At 45.6% G+C, this 25748-nt stretch overlaps 1 protein-coding gene across 1 annotated transcript in view; it reads left to right on the top strand.

Annotated features, from left to right (window-relative positions):
• The window catches only part of RERE (arginine-glutamic acid dipeptide repeats), a gene marked incomplete at its 5' end in the record, with an annotated part of 151609 nt that overhangs the window by 88358 nt on the left and 37503 nt on the right, over positions 1-25748 (top strand). The window contains one exon of the mRNA XM_080631358.1: positions 18779-18859. Coding sequence (XP_080487484.1) covers positions 18779-18859 — 81 coding nt within the window. The remainder of the gene's footprint in view (positions 1-18778; positions 18860-25748) is intronic.

Consider the following 25748-nt stretch of genomic DNA (forward strand, 5'->3'; position numbering starts at 1 on the left):
TGCCTGTGAGTAATGGAGTGGGCTTAGGAGGTTAAGGTCTGGGTTACTGCTTGGCTTTAATTTCTTACCCACAAAGTATCAACGTTAAGGTTCAGACTCAATGAACATCTTCTGGACTTCAGCAATCGGTAACAGCTGGAAATGGAACCAAACCCCAATGGCCGTGGTTTAGCAGGATCTTTAAGAATGAATAAATATGATTTCAGTTTGAGAGAGTGGGAACGTACAGTGGGAATGTACAGTCTCGTCTGTAGCTTATCTAAGGACTTAGTGTATAAGAACCATCAGTCCTCATAGTAACTGATGAAGGGTGAAATTATTCTGTTTGGGGGAGAACAGTTGTTCTTTAAAAGTTGCATAAAATGACAGTTCATCAGTAGCTGGCAGGTTTACTAAATTATAAGGTGCAGTACAGCTGGCAGATATAAGGTGGGATATGGCTACAAAAGGGGAATTTAGTTTAAACACAGGTTTCCAGACAAAAGATGATAATCTCTTTGGTTGATTAACGTGCATCAGGCTTTGATCCAAGCCCTTGTTTAAAGGGATCAATATCACACATTTAGCACTCAGTTTATTGCCGAGTCCTTTTGGAAATAAGGCAGTGAATTAAAAATCAATTGGACGTGCAGGAAAGTTTGTGCAGGGCGATCAGTGTTCCCCTTTTAGTTTGCCAAAAGATCCCCTTGTTTAAGCAGCTGTGAGAAGGAATGAATTGTAAAAGCCTCCAGCAAATGAGAGAGCCCAAATGGGGTGGGGGAAGTGGATTTCCAGAAGCAAATGATTTGGACATTTAATGTTCAGCAAAGGCTCTCTTCAGGGATAAAGCCATAAATCCTGTCGGTGACCTTGGCTTCAAACTGGGTGATTTCACTGCTTTCGCTAATCTTGATCTTTCCCCAGCTGCCGGAGAAGTTAGTCTTCTCTTCACAATATCATTTCTCTGTTTGCTTTGTTGAACTGCCATATGGTTCTTGATTCGTCGTCTTTTCTGCCTTCATGTGGCATATTTTTATCTATTAAGCACTCACCATGTTGCTGATCCCCCGAAATAATACAACAAATATTTACACTGGCCACTTGCCACGGCTTAGAAGGCTATTTCTGTGTGTGGGGCCGGAAGCTGCACTCTAAACTCCCAAGTTTAACTCCGGTATAAACTGCATACATGGTGGGTGCTTTCAGAAGCTGGTGTTTGGTTTTGTTTTCTAGAGCGAGATTTGCAAGAGAGGCACAGAGGCACAGACACAGAGTTCACTGTTGCCAAGGGGAAGGAATCTGCTGCTTGAAAGATTAATAAATACGACAGCAGTTGATTGTTGAAACCATGTTTTTCATCTCATTTTCAAGGGCATCTTAAAAATGGAGATCACTTACACTTCCCAGCGTTCTCCATCATCTTCCTGTGTTCATTTAAAAATGAGAACAAGGCACTGGGGGACTTGAGAGATTGCATTCCTTCTCCCATAGGGCAAAGTGGTTATTTTATAAATGAAGAAGGCCAAGAAAGCTATCGGCTGTAGTTCCTTAGCAACAGCGCTGGAGTCAGTTTTAATGTTGGTGTATATCTTACTAGTTCTATGTATAGAAGCATGAGCTGTGCAGCTCAGCAGTATCACATCTGAAACAAAGACTCTTCACCCTGGCCTTGTGCAGGGGAAGAAAACAACCCGAGTGTGCTGATGCTCGTCTGGCTTTCCTCCTTCTCCCCATCAGATGATATTCCGGTCAGTGACACCGTTACTGCCTTCAATACTCTGACCTTTATTCAGGTCTTATCTGCTAAGAGATCCGGAATCTGGTTTAAATATAACATCACCCTATGTCCTGTTCTCCTCCAAAAGGAAACTGAGTCATGACATTAAAACAGTTGGAGCATCTGGAGAGCGCAGGGATCACCAGAACTCTGGGATTTGCTAGGGTTAATGCTTTGCCATGGCAAACAGAACTGAGTGATTGTAAGTGTTCATTCTCCACATCAGGGTAAAACTCCTTTGCCCTCTATCTGTCTGCTGGGGTAGGATGTTGTGTGCCTTGATTTTCAAAGGACACTGTCTCAGAGCATTTTTCCTCACAAGCCTGTTTCTGCTCTATTTCTTTGTACATAACTTCATTTCCAAAGTCTGAATTCAGTTTCTTTAAGATAATCCATATTTGTTACTAATGATTGACTTTTAAAAGACTGATAGTCTTACTATGTTTCACAGTTTGCTTCCCATTCCGAAAGCAAAGGTAATAAATGGCCTTAGATAGCTTTCTGGCTCATGCTCCTTGGTGTAGGTTATCCCAGCACTCCAACATCTGGGATTGTGTGAGTTTATTGATGCTTTTGAAAGCCATTTTATGATTCAAATATAAATGATGGTTAGCTGCCTGCTTTCAGAAATGCTATAAAAAGCGTGGCTTAGAATCACAGAATGGTTTGGGTTGGAAGGGACCTTAAAGATCATCTAGTTCCAACCCCCTGCCATGGACAGAGACTTACATTTAGGTTCCCCTTTTCTAATGGTGAAGGAGTGGTGACTGATGGAATTCATAGCAACATCAGAGCTCTTGGTTTAATTTCACATTATTTCAATAGTCCTGGCATTTCAGTAGCTTGGTTGAGTTTGTCTTGCAGGTGTTAGGAAATATAAATCCTCCTTAATACCTTAAAGTGCAATTATAATATAGTAATAAATAACGGTGAAGTGCTTTGACTTTTTTCCATGTGAAGTGTATGATAGAAATCTCCAGCATCTTTCCAAGTAATTTTGGCTTAGTCTAAATTGATGTAGGTAGAAGTGTTTCATTTTGGAATACTTTCATTGCAGTTACACTGCACGAAATACATAGAGCCCAGGAATGGATAGGGCAAATCACTATTTTCACTACTTCTCCTATGGAAACAGGCTGAGAGAGCTGGGCTGGGTCAGCCTGGAGAAGAGAAGGCTCCTTAAGGGGAGACCTGAGAGCAGCTCCAGTGCCTAAAGGGGCTACAGGAAACCTGGAGAGGAATGTTCAAGGTCCCTAACAAGGTTGCTTTAAAACCACAGCCTTGAACTTCATCCTGTTTGAGCACGGTTGCTGTCAGCTCAGCTTTAGTAAGGGGAAAGCATCCTAAGGCTAAGCTGTGGCTGTAGTAGGTGTAGGTCAAGCAGGCTCAAGATGGGCAGAGCTGGGTACAGGTAAGAGTATTTTAGACAGGAAACAGCATGGAGCTCAGTCCGTGCTTCATGCTTGGTAGGATAAACAAGAGTTCTCTGTTCTGTGCCTGGCAGCGCTTGGTAACCGATGCTTGTTGCCAGAGCAACACTTCCTCGTGTAAGTGATGCTCTGCGGAGAGGTGGCAGAGAGGACGTGTTGCTTCCTTGGCCAAGCTAGAAAGATGGAAGAAAACAAACGCGCTTGCCAGTGTCAAAGGGTAACTAATTTTAAGTAGCTGTTCAGCTTCCTAGATCTCTTCCTGGCACCTCCAAGCAATGAAAGCTAAAGTGGGGATTGGAGAGGGAAGAGGAAAGATGAGGTTTGCCACCTTGGCTTGTGGAAGATGAGGGAACCAAAACATCTTGGGAAGTACAATGAAGGTTATAGCTTGAAATGCAGCACTTTTGCTGGAAGTTTTGATAGGAAATGTTGGGAAAGGCTCTTTTTTAACAGGCATTTCTTTTCCAAGCTTTTCGAGTGGCATCAGCTCCTCTTTGGTTCTGCCTGAGAACTCATCTGAGAATCAGTGCACATGGCCCAGTGGCCACTGCAGCAGAGAATGACACAACTGTTACTTAAACTTGGATTCCTGTCACGATAGGGACGCTCTGTGTGCTGTAGCGCTCAGGACTTATCTTCCTTGCCCGAGCGTCAGCAGGACGAATGCCAAAACACACCTCATTTGCAAGTTCTGTTTGCATGATAAATTTTATTGTCCTAATCTTCCCTATCAACAGCACCAGTTTTGGGGGGGTTTTAATCTTTGAAATGACATAAAAATGCATTTTAATGAAGCAAATGATGTAGCTTTGCTTCCTCCTGTGTATGAGCTGGGCGGCCGGATTCAATTAGGCTGAAAAATGATCATTTGTTCTATTACAGGCTGTAACAGAGCGAGTGAACAAACTGTGATCCATCACCAGTTGCTCAGCTTTGTTACTGCAGTCACTTGCCATCCTGTCAGTGCCTCCGAATCCGCTCTGGGAGCCATTATTTAATTGAAGTTTGTGGAGGTGTCACTTGTTTGATAATCGGCTGCTGCTGTAGTAGGCGCACAGTGACTAAATATTAATCATGTTCTGCATCCATTCAAGGTTCCTAATTAGTTACAAGGGTAACAGTGCTAGGAAAGCTCATGATTGCACTGCCACAAAGAGAACTTGACAGCAAATAAGGGCTTGATCCAGGGAGATACGCGGGACCTGCTGAGGAAGGCTTCACTTTGGAGTTTGGCTTAGGGGGCAAATGTGAGGGATTCATGTGATTGAGAAGGGAGCTGAGATTTGAGCACGGAAATGCCACCCTAGAAGAGAGCTCTTTACTGCATCTTATAGTAGCTGAGTAGCTTTCACTACTGTTTATGTAGTCAACACAGATGAACGCCAACACAGCAGCGCCAGGACAGCTTGTAAGTAGTGTGTGCGCTTCTGAGGAGGCTCTCTTCAGCTAGCGTGTGGTTAGGTTTTCCTTCCTGCTTGTTTAAGTGTTGTGTAAAAGATCTGTTGCGTTGATCAGTGCTCGTGAGGGTGCATTTCGAAGCTACTACTTCATGCTGCTTGTCCAGCGCTGCTTTCATGCGCCTTGTGGTTTTGAATATGTTGTGGTAAAGACTCCAAATGCGCGTAGCTTCTGGGTTTGTGGTTTTGCATCAGCATTTACTGGCCTCTTGATACCTTATTCATTCCCTTATCCACTTGTGCATGATCCAACATGGTTTTACTTATTCTTTTGTTCCTTTTCTTCCTTTCATTCTTCCCCCCCCCACCCCCCCCAGTATCTGCTCAGATTGATACAGCTTTTAGGCTACGTGGGGAGACTGAGCAGACAGTGGCTTATGCATTTAGAGGAGCTAATAAATAAGCATCACAGCATATTACCCTCCGCTGCACTGGAATAACTTCAAACACTCAAATCAAACATTCTATTAGTTTCAAACAGGGGCAGGCAAACGAGGGCACCTCTGTTTTATTGGGGTGCATATTTCATTTACCTGTTATGGAAGACTACTGTCCAGTTCTGCGTGTCTGGGGACACAATTCCATAGGCTCAGCACCACTTCCCCCTTGCCTCCCTCCCCATAAATATCCACCTTTCAAGTTCCCTTTGCCTGTGTTCACTTTGTTATAGGTGCATTTCTAGTCCTTCATTTCAAATCTCTTTTCTCCCCTGTTTCTGTGTCACTTCTTCACGTTTGGCACCACTTCCCCCCACTCTTCCCCAGATGATTTTATTTACACACAAGAAAGGGGAAGTTACGAATTGTCTGATTCTTTTTAAAACTACTTTTATACGTTACTGCCAAGATCACCATGTGAGCCAACATCTGCCTCGGTAGTTGGGTGGCCACACTGCAGAAGTGCATCACTTACGTGCTTCTGACCCAAATAAAGGGATAATTGAGTAGTGAGGGTTGTGGGGTGTGTTCATGATGCGGGTGCAGGGAACTGAAACCTTGTGCAGTGGGGCTTATTAGTTAATAGTAATAATACTAATGTAATTATTAAGTCTCAAGCTTAGCTGACTGGTTATCTACTTTGTTATAAGCAGTCTTCTTGCTGATTTGGGTGCTGCCTGTACCCACACTGTTGGCAGAACCTGAAGAATTAGAATGAGGACGGCATTAGTGCTGTTTATTACATTCTGATTCTTTTCAATATAAGGTTATGATGGCAATCTTTAAGTAGCAATCAGCAAAAAGCCCTGGAAAAGGTTAGGCCTTTTCACTGCCTTATTTAAAGAGGATGTACTCTGTGATTTCAGAATGCTGCCCCTCTTCCCAGGAACCCCTACGTGTCTGGATCAGACTGAACACAGCTGAACTAAAGGATTCATTCCATCACTTGAATGTCGAATTGGGGTGTTCTCTATAGAAGTATCAAAGGATGTGTGCTGTGACTGTCCCCCTTAATCTGGCCCCCATCTTTTAAACAGTGCAAGGTATCCCAAGTTGGGTTTACTTATCCTTGGCCTTAGCCTTCAGAGCTCATGAGTAACAGTCACAGATGCAACATTCGCTGCCGCTGTTGCCGCAGCCCACATCTACAGAGGGGGTTTTAGGGTGTCCCTGGCCTTGGTGGGGGTCGGAACAGGGTGAGCTTTAAGGTCTCTTCCGACCCAAACAATTCCATGACTCTATGAAACACAGATTAAAAACGATCTTAAATCACAAGGCTTTGAAGACTAAACTTTCCGAAGAGCTGGATGGAATGTTCGTCTTCTGAGTATGCTCATTTTGCTCTTGAGTGTTTAAGGTTTGCTGATCCTGCACCATCCTAGGTGAAAACGGGAATGACTGAATCTCCACTTCCCTGTGAGTATTAGATTCTTGGAACCCATCAGAACACCCTGTTTTCCTTGCAAACAACTTGGCAGGATGAAGAGCTCCTGTCACAGGAGGACGTTTGCTTTCTGCTTGGTACAGGAAAGGTCTCACTGAGGATATGTCTCAGCCTGGATGTTGATTTTATCATCACTAGTATTTCTTGTATCCAGATCTGTGCTCTCAGGTATCTCTTCACTACACTGCAGCCAGTGGCAGATTTATCAGGAGCTTTGCAGAGGTTTTCTAATGTCATTTTAGCAAGGTCACAACTGGAATTTTATAGAATCATAAAATGATTTGTGTTGGAAGGGACCTTAAAGCTCATCCAGCTCCAACCCCTGCCACGGGCAGGGACCCCTTCCACTGGAGCAGCTTGCTCCAAGCCCCTGTGTCCAACCTGGCCTTGAGCACTGCCAGGGATGGGACATTTGTATCTTAGTGCTTGAACTCAAACCTGGGCATTGCTACTGGGAACAGCAATTATTATTCACTAGGCGAAGTCACCCACAGGAACACTTGCCTCTCTGGATGGATAATTTCCTTGGGGATTCTTGCTGCCATTTTGCCTCATTATGCTTGGATTTGTTCATTGCTCCGAAGTACACTTCAAGCTCTTGAAGTGGTTTTATTGTATTTGTTTCCTTGTGTCATTTGCATAAAGTGACTGTCTGAAGGCAGAAATAGTCTCCAGAATAATTGACAATAATGCCTGAAATCCCAGTGGAACGGTAGTTCTGCAACAGGGAACTTCCACTAGAAATACTGTGTTTGAGCCTTGAAAGGATCAGGCAGTGTGTTCAAGTGAGTGCTGCTTTTTTATCCTTAGTGTTACAAATTGACTGAAAGGACAGAAAATTGTCAGTGAAAGAGAACAACTTCAGCCTTGCGTAATAGTTGTTCAACTTGAGTAATTGGACACGTCTTTGCAGACCTCTGTCTGATCTGTGTAACAAAAAGAACATTTTCTGGGGGAAAAAGGCAAGAGAAATGGAAATGTTCTGATGCTTAAAGGAGGAGCTCAACTGGAAGCTTATTTTGTGTTATTCCTCATGTCAGTTATTAGCCTTGTGGTCCGACCTTGCTGCAGTGCAGCGCCCGGGTTGGGGGATGCGGTGGATCTGTGCTCACCCACCCATGTTATTGCCTCGAATGGGCATTTTAGTATTGATGATTTAATGGAGATCTGCTTTGTGTTAGCAGGCACAGGGTTACCCACAGTATTGTTAAGTCCAGGAACAGTCCTGTTGTTAAGGAAAACAGGATGAAGAGAATGAAATTCCAATATATGTGATATTATTCCATGATATTATTCCATGATGGCTTGTTTCTGCCCAGAAAAGGTGAGGGAACGTTTCAAGGAACATCTTCAGCCCTGTGGAAGATGCTGTACATTCTGACATTGCTGTTATCCCAGGGAATATTCCTAGCTTGAAGAATGCATTGGCATTGCGGCTGTTGGTACAGGTACTTGAGAGGCAGAGCATGGGAGGAGAAGAAAGGGTTATATCCCATGCTGATGCATGAGAACCATTCCTTTGGAGGAGTGCTGGTATGGTGGGGCATTGCTGATAGTCCACAAGTTTGGTTCATATTTCATATGCTGCTGATATATTTCCAGCTCTGCTTTTGCTTTATACTTTACCTGGTTTCATCCTGTTCAGAAAAGCCAACAACAATTAAAACCGTGCAGCATTTCTTTAGAAAAATCAATTTAGGAATGAAAATCAAACAGCTTTTTTCCAGCTTCAAGTTTGCAGCTTAAACGCTGATTTTCTGCTTTAGAATCATAGATTACATAGGTCTTACATTAAAGGGAGATACTTTGAGATGTCCTATGGGAAAAGAGGTATGTCCTTGAAATGGAACATGTTGTCCAACTGCTGCTTTTTACTTGCTCTTTAGTTTTGATGTATAAGAAAGCTTTTTGTGTATTAGCATTTTAACAGCGGTTTAACAATGAGAAATGAATCCCTGTGTACAGCAAGAGGCAAGCGGCAGTATAATCAAAAGCTTTCTGCTGTCTCTTGGCAGCAGCAGATTGTTTTGCTTCTCTGGGTCAAAATGTGCCAGACCTTTGTTCTCTTTAACTCTTCAAATGCATCATTTATGCAAAAACCCCCTCAAAGCATTTCAGCTTTGCAGCACTGAGAAACTGTTGATTACAGGAGGAAACGATCTCCCCATAATGTTAGATAAATGGAAAGCTCTATTATGGCAGCAAAGGCAGTCTCCAGCTTGGTGGCTCGTGTAAGGTTTGTGTCCACAGAAGCAGACTCGCTGTGTGAAACCTGGACATGTGCAATGTGGTTGTTTCCTGAAGACCACAAAGGAGCAAATGTCTTGGGGAGGTCTTGTGAGCAGCTGGAGCGTTGCATGGGTCTCTCGTGCCTGCACACATGGACCCTGATGTCTGTCAGCAGGCTTCTCACGGGCATGGAAATAGAAGCATGGGCACGTTGGCCAAGTTCCTCACTGGTGGAAGGGATTATATTTAGTAGGGTAAGGAAGTGCTTGCCTGGGTTAAATACAACTGCCTTTCTGCAGCGCTGTTTAGAGGAGAGGTACCCAGGATCCCGAGGGACTCTGCATTTCCAGCCTTCTGGAGGTTCAGGACTTGTTGTTCTCCTTGGAAGATCTTCCTGCGGCTCGACCTTTCCTCAGGGGTGGGGACAAATGAATGCTGCCTCTTCCCACCTGGATTTCATTAGAGGAAACTGCAAACTGGGCTGTCATCAAGCAGGAGCGCTCATGTTCCCTGTTCACCATCCCATGGAAATGCGGGACCCAGCAACAGTGGTAGCGTTACGGTGCCTAATAATGCTTGTAATAATCCATGGATTCCTTTTCCAAGCAGTCCAGGTTGTTTACCAAACACCCCTTTCAGAGCGCAGGAAAAGCAAAGCCAGGTTTTCCCTTCTTCCTCCCGCTGCTGCTTTAATACCCAGCCTGTTTTTGATGTGTGCATCAGCTTCTGATGTGCCACTGCAGGCTGTTCTTAGATCAGGTTTCTCGGGGTGCTGTTGACTTTATCTCGCTCACCGGATCACATTTCTGGTGCCATACTCTGTGTGATCGCAGCCTCCCCGCAGCTCTTGAACAATTAGTAATGGAGCAGGAAGTGTGTGCTCACTACAATGGCCTTTTGATTCTGATTTTACAATCCCGCCGTGTTCCACCCGGAGCGGAGGCGGGGGAGGCACTTCTCCCAACCACGTTTTGGAGAGAGGAGCCTGTTGTTGCAGCCGCTTGGCTATTTGTCAGCACTTCTCAGACATCCCTCTTGCTCGGGTTGCTTGGCAACACGGGCTGGAGCCATCACACCACGCCAGTGCGTTTCCACCAGCAGGTTGGTGGATGATTTATCTATCGGCAGGGCCCAGAGCGTGGTGAACCCGAGAGGCAGGACTGGACCTTTGAACAGGAGCCGATGTGAAATGCGAAGGCGAGAAAGAGCCTGGCTGGCTTGGGAGTGTTGGCTGGGGATGTGCAGGGGAAGCACCAATGATCAGGGCACAATCAGAGCAAAACTCAAGGCTCTTCGTTTAGACAGAATTGATTATTTTTTGGGCTGTTATTTCCTCCTTCTCATCTAGGCTGTCACGGAGCACAGTGCACAAAGTGAATCAGAGCTTTGCATTCGGCTTCTGTGTGATCATAGAATCAATCACAGGCTGGTTTGGCTTGGAAGGGACCTTAAAGCTCATCCAGTTCTAGCCCTCTGCCATGGGCAGGGACACCTTGCACTAGAGCAGCTTGCTCTTCGGGTGAACCTGAAATATCTCTCTCTTTATAAAAATAGCTCTGCTGAAATACTGGTGGTAAAATAAAACTGGGGTTAGCACACAAGGTTAGCAGCACCCTGACAGCTCAAAGCCTGTGGTGAAGGAGGACTTGAATTCTCCCCCAGCTTTGGAAACGTCTGAGAGCTGTTGTGTCACCTTCGATATCACGTTGCCATTCATACAAGACTTCTGCATTGATCCCTGGCATTAAGCAGAGAAGGGAAAGAAGGGTTTTATAAACTGGTATTTAGACAGTTCATGCTGCAGTGAAATGTAGAACCTCTTACTCCCTTTCAGAACATCACCTTCAATAAAGTGAACTGAAAAGAAACATGGATAACCTTTACCAAGCACCCCAGCTGAGTTTCTTCTGCTCACTTGTGAGTCCTTTCTGCAGACTGGTTGGGACGAGGGATTGACAATACACATGGAGCATGTTGACAAGAGCATCTCTGTGTACTTCTGAGAAGGCAAAGAGGAGAGAAAGGCTGATGAATCCACTCTGACCTCTTGAATGGCAGTATAAATACTTTATTGGAAATCCTAAAGAAATGTGTTTGGAAGTAGTAATCCTGCTCTGCATGCAATCTCATTTAGCCAACTGGGTATGCAAATGTGCTATTAATGTGTTTGCATCCAGTATAAATACACAAATCTAATCTGTTTATATATGTAATTTACACACAGCTGTGCTCATGCTCACTTAATACCAATATTTTCAGCAAGCGAGAGGTATCATGGGAGAGCTATTGTTCAAAACAAAAGCTAACAGTGCAGCACCATGGAAGGGGGCTCATTATCATCCTAGGATCTTTGGCATTCCCTTGAGGGAGTCTGCTTAATGACTTTCTGTCTGGGTATATGGCTGTGGATGTGTGCAATGCAGGCACTGGTACATGGCCCGTGCCTCTCTGCATCTCTGTGATGCTTTGGTGTTCAGTCCCTTACAGTTTGAGGTAGGGATTAATAGTTCAGTATAATGATCCAGGAAGGCTAAGTGATCCAGTCGGGAAGGGAAGCTGATTTTTAGGCTACTTTAAGCCTCTCAGCTGATAAATTTATTGTCAGTTTGTTTATAGGGTATACCTGATCTAACAGGCATGTGGCCTAAGGAGTAGAAGGTTTTTATCACATGTAGATGATCCTGTAAAGAGGTCCTTCGAATAGGCAATGAGAAATTAAAAAGACTTTTAGTATCAATTGGTATCTAATGAATACCATCACAGTGTATTTTTGTTCATATCTTTGAGTGAGAGGACTTGGTGAAAATAGCTATATTCAAAATACCACAAAGGTTGGAGGATGATTTTGTCTTGATGCAGTAGAGCTAGAAAAATAAACAGGCCAGTATCTATTAAAAGAAAGCTAAGTTTGGCTTCAGTACATGCTTGATCTAAGGTCACAATCTGCTGAAGAAAGAAGCCAATTGACTTAAATATATTTCAGAGGTAAGGGATGCTTTCAACCAGATAAAGTCTCTATACGCACACGCTGATGTACATGTATATGGTGGTTCTCTTCCAGTCTTGCTCTGCAAAGCCATCACCCCCATGTGTGCCTTCTCTCTTGGACTGGAAAGATGGAAGCATGGTGGTATCATTTTAGACACATTGACCTGTTTACGGAAGTGGAAGGGGACTGTTGATAAAATATCTCAATTAACCAGACTTGTCCCAAAATTGCTTACTTTTAATATCTAAAGTTTGTACTTAAGCAGCAAGGTCTGGCACGTGTTCCTGTTCATGCCTTCCTGCCATAACATCACTGGTGCGTTGTACACTGCACCAAGGCCCGTCCTTGAAGGAGCTTCGCTTGGTGTTACTTCACAACTTTCTGGAAGCCAAACAGGTGGTGAGGGAGCTTGTGTGTATAATGTCAGCAGTCATCAAAGCACAGATACTCTCCTACAACGAAGGTCCCTTTAGACAAAGATGTGTATTAGGTGGTTGCAGGCATCTTCAAGCACTTACCAGACTTGTGTGAACAGTTTCTCATAGCTTTACGTGAATGTGTCAGAGAAAAGAATAAGGTCCTTCAAATCATGACCTGTGCTTCACTGCAGCCTCTTCAGGAGACTCGAAATTGCAAGCTGGTGACAGCCTGACTTCCTGACAGAGCAGACAAAGCAGTGCTGTGGTTAGAGGTGGGACAGAGCAGTAAACATAAGAGCATCTGAGATGCTGTAGGCTAAATGCAGGTAACACTGAGGGAGCAGTGGGAATGTAGGTATGCCTGCAGACATCTCCTATTGCTTCTGCTTGCGTGCTTGAGACCTGAACATATCTACTGCAGTGCCAAGGTCTGTAGAACAACATGCAGAGACAGTTAGGGAAGGCTCATGGTGTCTATTATACACGTTTGCCAGGTAGCTGAGTTTTCCAGCTTGCTGTTAACTGATGGAGCGCACAACAGCACGAGTATCTAATGGTGAGGGCTAAAACCACTTCAGAGTTAAAATCAAAGAAAGCATTAAGCAGAGCTGCTGGAGTGACAGGAAACAATAAATTGCAGTTCAGAAGAGGTTGAGGCATATCCTGTTCTCCCAGCAGCAGGGCACGTTAAAGGGACGTAGCAGCGGCCTGAATGTAGATTTTCCTTGACGGCTCCTCTTTCCCAGCGCACTGTGCTAGATTTGGGGATTTTTGGTTCTTTATTTCTTTATTACCAAGGTTCCAGGTGAGCTTCCTCAAGCCATCACACTTGTTCCTCATTCTAGACGCTGCTGTTGTACCTTAGAATGTTCTGTTACCTTGGGACCAAGCTTTGCTCATGGCGAGTTGCTCTGAGGATGGGTGTTCTTAGGCCAAGAAGTTCCCGTGGAACCTGCCTCCCTTCTGCCCTCTCCTGTACCCCAGGAGAAAGGTCTTTCCCCCTCTTTTTTTGCTGTCTCTCTTTAGGGCAATCTGTGCATCTCACAATTGTCTTATAGGAGTCTTTGACGATCCTGTTCTCTCTCTGACCCAACAGAACGTTCATCCAGCTTTGGACCTGCTTCTCCATGATGCAGCCTTCCTGAGCTTAGTCTCAGAAAGTGTTTTCCTGAGCTTTGCCAAGCCCAGTCTGGGCTGTTTGCAAAGGCAGGACAGGGAAAGCCAGCTAAGGCTGGAAGCAGATGGGGCATGGCCAGGCCATGCAGGGATGGGACAAGGGGAATGGCTTTAAACTGGAAGAGGAGAGGTTGAGATTAGCTCTTAGGCAGAAGCTCTTCCCTGTGAGGGTGCTGAGGCGCTGGCACAGGGTGCCCAGAGAAGCTGTGGCTGCCCCATCCCTGGCAGTGTTTGAGGCCAGGTTGGACACAGGGGCTTGGAGCAAGCTGCTCCAGTGGAAGGGGTCCCTGCCCGTGGCAGGGGTTGGAACTGGATGGGCTTTAAGGTCCCTTCCAACCCAAACCACTCTGTAACAACCACCCTGCAGCCTCCCACCTCTGAGACCTTCCCCTCCCTGGCCGTGGTGGTCACTGGTGCAGTGTCTTAGGGCAGGTGGACTGGGTAAGAGTGTGGAGGGAACAGAGCAGCTTGCAGAAGGAGTTAAGCAGGGCTGCTGTGTGTCTGCAGTGGTTAGGTGGATTCTGAGAACAGCCTGGGTCCGTGTGACAGCTGCGTTTCCTTGAAGTACCTCTTTCTGCCCTTCATGGAATTACTTACTGAGTGCTACTTGGTCCTGTCTATTATTGAGCATATAGAATTCCTTTGAGGTGAAGATACAAGAAATACCAGCATCATTTTCAGCCAGGTATAGTTTGCTGGGGAAAAACAGTGAATAACACGTTATATTTTTGCAAGAGATACCCAACATCTTTAGATTAAACTGTGTCTTCTTAAGGAATCAATCAGGATACTTCTGTTTCTAAAGGACAATTTATATCATTTAACATTACCAGCAAACGCCTTTATTTGCACTGTATGTACATGAGCAAATGTAATGTTAAAACTCAACCAAGCTTTTAATAAGATGTGCTCTGGGCACTGGAATTCAGCTGCTGTGCATGTATAATGTCTGCATGTGCAGATATTGTTTGGGGCAATGTGTACACGCGCTGCACGTTGAACAGAAGTTCTGCAGATATGACCCAAAGCTCATTTTCTTTCCAGAACAATTGCCATGGTTTTTCATCTTGTGGAATTTAAGGACTTAAAGATGCTTTGATGCATTTAGTGTTTATCTGCTGTTAACTATTAAACCCCCATAAATCTTCTCACCATATTCGAACTTAAAAAGGCATCTTAAATATGGAGGATGGTGACAACGTCAGTTGGCATCTGCCTGGAAAACCTGGGGCCTTTCAAAACATGCACTGTGCCTATTGCTTTCATCAGAGCAAAAATCGTCCATCTCTTTATGCTTGTGATTAAAGGAAAAGGTTGAGAGAAGAACTTGCTGTTCTTGGACGTAGTCTAAAGAGATTTCTTTTAGGAAAAGAACGCTCCTTATTTCCTGGATTGAGCAAGAGCAGAAAAGGCTGTGTTTGTGTTGGTAAATATATTGCATTACAACATGCTCTCTGCTAATGAACCAGGTGGATGTCAGGGGAAGGTAATGAAGCAGCACATGGATTTTCTTAGGGAACATCCTTTTGATCTGAACCTGATTGAAGCATCACCTCCGAAGAGACAGTAGCAGTTCTGGATGTACAGTTTTATCAGTCATCCTGCCTTTCTGAAGCCTCGGAGGTTTCAGTTTGATGCGCTTCAATTGATTAAACAGGTTGCTGTTGTGCTGGATGTTATTCTTGCACACTTTCAGAAACAGCTTTATTCCATAGTGCTGCAGCAAAGCAGGAATCTGAGCTGGGCACCTCAGTTTGCAGCAGTTAAATCCTGGGGTGCTGGATTTCAGCATGCAGCAGCAGCAGCAAATTTTTCCCTGCCAGGCTGTAATCTCTTGATAATAGAAACCCTGACGCATAACCTTAACTACAGCTTTGCAATGGCATTATCATCGCATTGATAAACATGCCATCTGAGCTCTGTTAGTCAGAACATAATGGCTTTGTGTATCTTGTCATGGTATTTGTTTCTTGGGATAAAATATGGGACCTGCAAGTAACACATATGCAAACATTAACAGGCTCGTTCCTTGATCTTCCGTGGTTATTTATAGCTCCCTGTTTACACATTGTAGTAGCCTATGGCAGAATCTAATAGGTTTCATTGGGGAAGCTCGTGTTATCGAATGGTATTTGGAGATCTTGTGTCGTGGCTGGTCCATAGCCATGGTAACCACTTGGTAAAATACAACCCTGCTGTCTGTCAGCACTGACTGACCCAGCGTGCCATGGCATTGCCAGTGCTACTTCACAGCAGTAATTGTCATTGTCCATAGCATCGTTTTAATTGTGGTACAGTTTGTCTTCAGTGAACAGTGCAAACAATAATGCTGACAGAGGTCTGCCAGAAGTCATGGTTTCCAGTTAAACACGTGGTAAAATAGTAATGTTTATCCTTAAAACTCCAAATTCTGTGCTTTTAAAAATGAAACCACTGCTCTCTAGAGCAGCTTCCGCTTGTTACCACGTCTTGCCTCACACATCCATAGGGTTGAGCCTCACTGTTCTGTATGGCGAGATTTAAGACTATTTGAATTCAGCAGCTGTCACTTACAGATGCCTTTTGTGAGTCGTGCATCATCTCCTGCACCATTACAATGCAGACACAGAAGTGGCTGCATGTTCGTTTGTGCAGAGGAGAGGATACGTCAGCTCTCTCGTGCAGTCTGCTTTGGGAGATGGAGGAGAGCAACAGGTCACTTTGGTTTGATGTGCAACTAGTTAGTTCTTTTATATTTCACAACATTTAGGGGCCTCTGGTGTATTTGGCTTGAAGAAGTAGCTGTTCCTGCAGCAGGCTAAGGGAGAACTGGATGTGAGGCCTGAATTAATGGAAGACTGGAATAGGAAGGAAAATCGGATAATGTTTTGAACAGGTTATAATTTTGCTAAGCTTTAGAATGTCTGTCAAAGCTTCTAAAACTAGTTCTTGTGTTCTGGTGTTCTCTCTGTATTAAGGAGTTGCCTTGCCATAGAGGCGCACCAGTTGGCTATCTTGCACTGCCTCAATGGCCTGGTGGCAGTTCTGTGTGATACCAATGAAGGCGACAGCCCAACTGCCCAGCCTTTCAGAATGCCAGAAGGATTCACTTCATATTTGGGCGTCTGGAACAGCATTTCAAGCTGCCTGTGATTCTCTTACTCAGGCTCTACGCTAGGCTTGCATTCCCAGTGGGCATTTCTGACATCTCGTGAGTTCAGAGGACACCAGTTTGTTGTGGGATGTTTTAATAGCGTTGAATCACAACGTGAAATAAATGTAAAATAGCTTGGTTCAAAGGAATCTTAGAAATGAAGTGGTCTCCTGAGAGTTCAGACACACCATAGTCAGTCTTTGGTGCAACGAGCAATAGGAAATCAGGGCTTTTCACTTTATGCAGTGGACCAGATTTCTCTCTTTTATTTCCTTGTGGGTTTCCATCCATGGCTGGAGTGTTCCAGCTCTGATTTCATCTTATTCCCCTATAGCTTTTTACATTGCCTTCTCCTATATATGCTCTGTTAACTGATGTTGCAAGAGCATCCTATCTCTGATACAGCCCATGAGGCACCGATGTCAAAGCCAGGAACTGAGCTGCCTTGTTCAGAATGTGTGTTCCCTTTGGATTGCCTGGTTCTACATGTTTCTCGCTTTAGTAGAGTTCCTTTCTTTATGATAAGCTGCAGACAGGACTGATGCTGCTCTTTGGGATGTTGGGAGCGGTATAAGGTATGGGGGGCTGGTACCTTGCTATTAGTATGATTTTGCTTGTCCAGCAACCCTGAACTTAAACCCGGAGTGCTCTGTTCGCTGGTTTGAAGGGAGCAGGTGGGAATGAGCAAGTCATACACTGGAAGGGGCTGGAATCTCAAAGCATACACAACCCATGGTTCATTCTTGTCTCTGTGCCCCCAGGCGGGGCCTTGGCGAACCCTCGCAGTCTTGCTGGTTTGAGGGTCAGGGTTAGGTAAGGATAGATCCCTTTGTGAGCAAAATGAGGTTCCAAAGAGACTGCTCACTCCTCATCAGCGTTGTGGTGGGACCTCAGTCAGTAGCAAGCTACCCTTTCTGGGCTTCCTCATCCCTTTCACAGTATGGAAGCCTTTAACTGCCTGCCCACCACCTTCAAGGAGATGCTTCCAGGATGGTGTGGTCCAAAATGCATTCAGCAACTTGAGGTGTGTTTCTTCTTAGGGAATTGTTTATTCTTGCCTCCTTCCTCCCGATCTCAGGGCCTGTTACTCAACACCCCTCATCTTTTGCAGACAGATCTTGGGTTTGCTTGTGTTTATAGGGAAGGAGAAGGATCCTCGGGCCTGGCCCTTCTGGAAAGAGACACTTTCCGTTTGGTCTTAGTCTTTTGCTACTGACTGGTGGTGGTGAAACGTTGGGGTTGGTACGTGGTGAAAAGGGGTATGGGGATGCTCCGCAGGCTGAGGGGTGCTGCAGGAGCTGCCCCCGATGAAGGTGCTGCCCCCATGAGCAGAGCAGGAGCGCGCTGAGCGCTGCTTCCAGCCGCAGCAGTCACTCGGGAAGCGGTGCTGCGGCGGGGAGACCCGAGCGCGAGGGGCAGCTGCCGGGGCTGCGGGCTGCGGCAGACGAGCTCCGGCAGCCGAGCTCCGGCAGCGGGCAGGGCCGGGGGCCGCCGCAGAGCCCCGGCTCGGACCCTGATCCGCGGCTGCTGTCGCGGGGCTTCCCCGGGGCTCGGCCGCACGGGCCGGGGGGGGCGCTGATCCAGGCCGCCTTTTGCGGCGCGCCCCGCGGGTGCCGCGCCGCCCAGCCCCGCCGCCATCACAGCTGGGCGGCCGCCGCCTCCCGCCCGGCCCTCGGCTCCGCTCGGGTGCTCGGCTCGGCTCTTCGGCTGCGGCTCGGCTCAGCTCGGCTCGCTGCCCGCCGCCGCCGCGGTCTCTACCTGCGCCGCCACAGCCGCGGCTGCAGGGCGAGGGCGGGAAGCGCTCCGCCGGGCGAGGGACCGCGGGGCTCCGCGTTGGGGGCCTCGGTAGCCGAGCGCGGGTCTTCCGCCGAACCCCGGGCAGGGAGAAGCCGGAGGGCTGGCGGCTGCCGGCGCTGCTGAACCCCAGCGGCACCTCCCCGGAGAGGCTCTCTCCTCCCCTCGAAAATCAACGTTGCGCATTTCCCTTCGCCCGCCGCTGTTAGTTGAGGAATAAGAGTTGGGAGGAGACGTGCAGCAGGGCGCTCCGGCGGTGCTGGGCGAGGGCTGGCTGGGGTACTGACTTTTACCGAGCTTCAGACGCTGGAAGTTTGACATGGAAGGGAATGTGCTCTGAATTCCTCGCGGTCTCCTCAAAGCTGCGTTCCCCTGCCCGCTCTCGGCTGCTCCGTAGGTATCCATTCGTATCGACGGACCCTAAGCTGAGAACATTGTTTGTGCTGATGAGCAAGATCTCCTTTATTTCCCTTCCCTGCTGCTGACACGCTGTTTTTGTTATCTTTTATCACAGAAACGTTTTATTAAGGGGCTGAGGCAGTACGGCAAGAACTTCTTCAGGATCCGAAAGGAGTTGCTTCCCAATAAGGAGACCGTGAGTACATTCGGACTTGATGCAATTTGCTTTTTCCTCTTTCTGCTTCGGTGCTCGATCTTACGAAACTGTTTCCTTCCCCCCCCCCCCCCCCCCCCCCCCCAGCTGAATTTCCCTTCGGATAAACGGAAGAGCAGTCCCTAGCCGGAGAAGGGAGCTGTAATTTTTAGTGCAGTTTGGAGGTTACATAAAGCAGTCGTCATTGCTGGACGGAGGCACCGAGGTTGGGTGAAGTGTATTTATGGAGAGCGAAATCTAATTTTACCTTCTGACATTATGATGGGATAATACATTTATGTCACCCAGCCGGGCTGGAATGGCATTGGGTAATTAAAGAAAGCCTAAAACAAAACCAGATCTAATTGAAGCTGGGAGGCGGAGGTATGTGCTGCTCCTGTGACCTGCAGAACTGGGTGCTGGCGTTTAACTCTTCGTGGCCCTGCAGTGCGTAACTTCAGGATCCGGATTGATCCGTGGGTTATTACTGCACTGAACTTCATCACGCTTTCGCGACTGTCATTCTCCTGGAAACCCTGGCAAGTGCTTAGCAGGAAGATGGACAGGGAGGAGTGGTTGACTCCTTCAAAGGAAAAGAGGGTTTAGGAAGCCTTGGGAATCTGGTTACTTTTCCATTAGTCCTAATTGCCAGGCTTCTCTAGAAGCTTCGGTTTCTGTTCTGCAGGTGCTGTTTCACTGCTGGGAGGGTGCTTTTGGAAAGTGGTCTTCATATTGTGCTGCATTGGGAATGAAAACGGAGCTGGACTCTTCTCTAGCCGTGTGTGAGTGATCTGGAAAATATTCGTGCAGAGCATAGCTGGTTGTTTGGACTTTGTGTGTGGGTAATTGGGGTGTTCACTGGGGCGGAGAATTACTCCAAGAGTGTTTTAAACCCTGCCACTTGCTGCAGGTCGTTCCTGTTCTCTTCTGTGATGTTCTTGTGAGCCGGAATCTTTGATGCTAAATAGTAACACTGCATATGGCAAATAGAAAGGGGAGGGTGAAGTGATTCCTGGAGTGCCTCAGTTGGTGTATATAGTCACTGATTCTATTGGAAACATGGGAAAACTTCATTACCTATCAGGTGGATACTGTGCCGAGTATGCTGTTGGATTTTTGAGGCGTGAAGGCCCAGTGTTGGAAAGATGACAGCGTAGAAGAAATGCTGGAATAGTTGCTTCTTAGCAACACTTGACAAGCCAGCACATAGTCCGCTTTTAAACAGTCTGTTCCTCTTTTCTGTATTTCCTAAGAGTGTATTTAGAACAAATTGGTGTTTACTTTAGGAATGAATTCTGCTGATGGTAAAGTTACTGAGAGGCAAAAGGACTCGTCTAAAGTTTGATTTACAGCAACTGTGAACAGCACTTTTAAATACCAAATAGATAGAAAAAAACAGCTTTCAGGGGAAAGGAAAACTAAAGAGCTAAGAGCTGGGGGCAAGTGTCTGACCCTGTTCCTACTGTTTCACTTCTACATTTGAACTTGGGCATCAGGCCTAAGGCTTTTGGTCCAAGTTTTGCAACTTTGCAAGTGATGTGAAACTTTACACACGCTCTCCTTTTTCAGGTGTTCGAGTTTTGTTTTTTGAGGTCTAAACCCATAGCATCGGGCAAACTCAATACAAGCTTTGAGCAGCAGTGTGGTGACGGGTTGGAGCAGGCGTTTTTAGCCCCTAGTGGTAACTGAGCTACAAATAATCTCTGACCTGCAATGGGTTGTTTAATCTCTGTTTCCTGTTTTTGCCCACAGGTCTGGCTTCTGCTTTCTTTTAATTCCCAGTCTCTTTTCAGACCAAAGCCCAGTTTTACCATAATAAGACATGCAGAATAAAGGCTGCAGTAAAGAATCCAGTTTTGCTTTTCTTCCTTAGAGTGGGATGATGAATAATGTTAATGGCAAGGCTGTGGATTTAAATGATTTCAGATACTTTGCCTGCCATTTCTGTTGCAGTGTGAAGTAACACTCTAGTAGTTCCAGAAGGACTAGGAAAAAGGCCTTATTATCCTGTTTTGCCACCATATTAACATGAGGTGAAGCTCTAAAAATTAGTACAGTGATGGAAGAGCACTACAGCAACTCCCAAGGTCTGCAAAATGAGTGGGGCATTCTTGAAGTGACTTGCCCTGCATGGAAACCCTATAGGTCAGTACATCCTGCACATTTACCTTCCTAGTCACTGGGGGCTGTGGGAGAGGAATCAGGGTTTTGCCTCCCTGCAAAGCCCACTTAAAGTTTTATCTCCTTGTTGTTATGCTTCTTATATAATACGTAGTTTTTCTAGGCACTGATATTTATGCTGCTTTCACAGGGGTACAGCTCCTAATATCACCTTAAGCCCTGTGGTTAGAACACTGCAATAGCAGAAGATAAGTTATACAATAGGAATGCAAAACCCTTGTAGGCACCAGGCCTATTCCGTTATATCAAGCTGAAGCTACTGTGCAGGAAGTCACAATATGGAGGTGAATATGACATTGGATTACCTTTATAATATTGGGAGGTGTAAAGTGGCTTGGTAAGAGATGAGAATTAGGCCATCCTGTATTGAGGTTTCACAAGCATGTTAAGGAATGTCCTATTTGAGTTGTGCCTTTGCTGCTTTTATTCCCTGTCCATAGTTAATGTACAGTATCTCTAAAGGAAACCCTGTATGTGTCAGTGTGTGTTTTAACTAGTTGTTGTGGTTTAACCACAGCTGGCAACTAGTTAAACATACCTTTTCAACGTTCCTTTGTCAGTTATTTCTTCTAAATGAATAATCAGCAAGGAAAAAGCATCTTTATGAAAGAAAACAGTGCATTGCAAAGCTGTATGTGTTTAGGTCTTCACTCATCCAGTTTATTTCAAAGCCTATGTCCCACAGGGGTTCCCAGTGGGCATGACTGTAAGTAGCTGTGGCAGCCCCTTCAAGGTCTTACAAGCAAGAGGCAGAGGAACTGAAATCAGCTCTTCCCTGAGCATTACCTTGAAGTGGGAATGCTGGATGGAACAAGGAAAGCCAGTGGTTTTAAGGCTGGATCAGTAAGTGTTAACCTTGTGATACTCTGGAGGAAAACTGCCTCTGTGTAGGTGAACTTAAATCTGCTGAAACTTCCTTTGGTTCCCCTTGGACTCTGTCTTACGTATGTGTGCTCTGTTTCCACGTAGCTTTCTTCCTTCCCCTTCCTCTGGAATAGTTTTCTCTTGGTTATAGCTGCAGTCGAATGGCACAACTGTGTCCTGCTTCTGTTTGGTTCATTCTTAGCCTGATTCTTCTGCACAGGAAGCCAGGAAAGAAGTTTTGGAGGCTCCCATGTGGCATGGACAGGTTTCATTAACAGCTTGCATTTGAATCCCCACGTTGTGCCAATGCAGAGTGCACAGCTGGCTGCAAGTTTCCTTAAGTATCTGATTTGGCTTTAAATATGATACTTAATTGTTTTCCCCCCTGTTTGAGCACAATTTGGTGATAACATGGGATTTTCAAAGTATTTAAAGTTCTCCTGCTCTGAATTCTTGAGGTGATTACATTGAGCTCCTTGAATTTGAGAGTTCTAGAAGCATTGTGATAGGCCTGAGATAAATGTACTTAAATGCCTACAAGGTCGGGGGCTGGCTGGCTGTGTTCTTGTAAATAGCTTATCTCTGTGTTGGTGACCTGCAAAAAATAAATAGAAACATGGAAGAAACGTGAGCTTGTGCAGAGCAATAATGTGCAGGCAGAGCAGGAGGAGGAGGATGCCAAGTCACGGTGTTGGCTTGCTCAGATTTCAAGCTGGGTCCTGTTCCCCTTGGCTGCCCATGTGCTGCTCACCCTGAAATCCTGCTCTAAACTGCAGCTTTTAGCCTGAGCTGTTTAAGCCATGGCCCCAGTTTGGTTTCCTCTGGCTGGAGTTCCTCCATCCTCCTCTGTCACTGGTGACTGACCAGTGGAACTCCAAGGTTCTGTACCGTTGTGTTAGAAGTGGAGAGGGATGCAGGTGATGGTCCCTTTGGCAGCCTTACATAGGCTTAGGAATAATATGTTATAAGATAGCCATAGCGTATTATAGAAAGGTTTGGAAGAAAAGAGGCCTTAAAGCTCATTCAGTTCCAACCCCCTGCCATGGGCAGGGACACCTTCCACTAGAGCAGCTTGCTCCAAGCCGGACCCTGTGCCCAGGTACTTCTGATCTCTTCCACCTATTCTCCAAACGGGATGACACCTATCTGCATATTTTGAGGTTCTCCCATGACTCCTGTGTTCTCCAGGGCGGGTTTATGGTACGGTGATGGTGACCATGGTCTCATGGTCTCCTTGTCTGTCTCTCTGTCAGGCTGAAGCTCCTTCATGAGCCTTGTGGAGCTGCTTGCTTAGCGCAAAGCCCCAAAAGAGGACAGTGCACCTTTGTGGAGGCACACAGACTTGGGGTTAATTCTGTTCTGAATTTCCCAGCTGAGCACGTAGGTACCTTTGGTGTGTGTGATTTCTGGTTTGGCTGCTTAGCAAGAGATGACAGAATGCCATCAAAAGGTCTTGCGTCTGGGTGGGTGCTTCTGTATTTAGCTTTCAAACACAGCGTGAACAGAAGTCATGAATATCAACTGCTCTCCTTACATCAGAATACCTGCAACGTGCTGTATTCGTGTGCGTAAGAACTAAATACGCATCACATTTGCTTTTTTAGGCAAAATAGGCTCTCTCCTGATAGTGAAATCTTTCTCTCCAAATTAAATGCTGTTGGGGCTGAGCTCAGAGCCTAAATAAGCCGCGCTCTGTTACTCTTAGGAGACGGAACGAGTGCAGTGTGAGCTTTCAGCACAAACTTCTGTTTAATTTTAGACTCGGGTTTAGATAAACAATTTTATTCTTGCCTCATTAATGCTTAATCTTGTGTTACATAATATACAATATTGGCTTCCCGAGTAGCTCTTAACTATAGTGCAAATGGGTGGCAGCTGAAAGGTCACTGCAGTTACCATATGTGCAGGCTGGCAAGGTGTTTGTCCTCTCCGAGGACAGCCTGTATACTGTTCCTGTCAACAAACAGCCTCAGTAATATTTGTGCAAGGCTCTCATGGGCTTATGAAAGGTAAAGATTCTCTCTGGACATAATTGTTCAAATAGCAGTTTCCCTTTGATCCAAAGAGGGGCATAATTAGGCAAATGTATTGCGGTCCTTTAGCATCGGGTGATTAGCTAGCCCTGCTCTGGCTTCTTATATTTGCATTTAGTGGTATAAGTTGTTTGTACCAATAGCTGAGATCGTGTCTGTGGCATGGGCATTATCACTGTTCTGCTTTCCCAAAGGAAATCCATCTTGTGTGATGGTATATTCCCCTAATGATAGGATATTAATACACTGCCTAGTCAAGGCGTATTATTTCCTGCCTTGTCTTTGCTGCGGGAGCGTTCTGAAAGGGACAAGCTCTGTAAGGCTTTTTCTGTTTGAAAGCTGAACCTTTTTCCTTAATAACTTGTTCTAGCCCAGATGCAGGCAGAGCTGAAATTTTCCATTAGAGTTTGATGCGGCTGCCAACATAAACAGCCACTGCTTCTTTTCATTTCATCTCTGCTCGCTGCTGCTTCCATTGCCTGGATATTACACTTGGAGGGGTTTGTTCTTGTTAAAACAGGGACTTAAAAATAATAGCTCAAGCCTTTTCTTCTTCAGTCAGAGCAGATACCTCACCGGGCTTCAGTCCATTTGAGAGCTGGGCCGAGGCAGCAGCGAGTTGTTTTTCCTGTGTAAGTGAAACCATCGATTCATTTGCATAACAAACTCTTCTGTAGGGAACACGGTGCCCTTTTTTTCCCCCCCTTTCTTTTTATTAGCGTGGGGCTGATTGAGGGAGAACACGACATTAATATGTTTGGCTTTAAGGTGAAGCAGGGTGCTGAGGCAGCATACGGGAATGCAGCTCACGCTTCTCACCAGGAGCACAATGAGGAAGCCAAAGGACTTAATGAAATGCTGAGCTCATAGGAGCTGGGCTCAGATGGAGATATTCCTACCTTTAAGTGGCACTGGAGTGAAAGCTGTTTACAAAGGCCAGCTCGTCTGTAAGGGATGTTCAGGGAATGTGCTCGCTGTGATTTGGCTTGTTTTCCCAAGTTTTTACTGTTAAACCTATTGCAAATGTCATCATTTTATTGGGTAATAAACCAGAAGGTTTGGAAAGGTCTTCAAAGAGACATAAAGGTTTAACTGTGGTGTACACCATGTCATCTTCATCTCTAAAACTGATTGCAGACCTTACAGGTGAGTATTGCTGCCAGCTACATACTTCATTGGACAAGCTTGGGCCACCGTTCCAGCTTCATGGTTGTATACCATGTGTGTTCCTTTTGCTTCTGTTTCCTGAGGTTCTTCTTTCAACTTGATCTATCCTGAAGGTATATGTTGCTTGGGTCTTAAATCCTTGCTACCTTCTTACGTTGGCTGCTCGCTTTCAGGGCCACTAATGTATGGTCGTCTGATTAATGCCTTTGGCTACACTTCCAAAGACCAATATACACTTTTGCATACTGATGTGCCTTGGTTTCAGCTGAAGCAAGTAAAATCACAGAAAGAAAGTACTTAATATGCTATGGTTTAAATTTCACTCTAAAGAGAGGATAAAAGAATTCCTTTTCAATTGTGTTGTTTGACTTTTGTAAAGGTAATTTTCAATGTCAGCAGCTCAGAAACGGGGCTGTTGGAGTGTCTGACTGCGAAACCTGCATAGGTGAAGAGCATAAAACCAGGTGGTGTATTCCCTGTGCCAGCTGGACTCCAGAATTGCATTCGGCATGCCTAATAAATCAACTCTGCACTCTGGTGGGGGTTTTTTATTGTTTCACATTACAAGATTGAAACTCCTTGTGTATTTTTCTCCGACAGTTTAGAGGGACGTAGGGGTAAAATATGGTTGCAAGCAAAAGAGGGCC

This window comes from Psittacula echo (assembly GCF_963264785.1).
Source record: "Psittacula echo genome assembly, chromosome: 17".
Taxonomy (NCBI): domain Eukaryota; kingdom Metazoa; phylum Chordata; class Aves; order Psittaciformes; family Psittacidae; genus Psittacula; species Psittacula echo.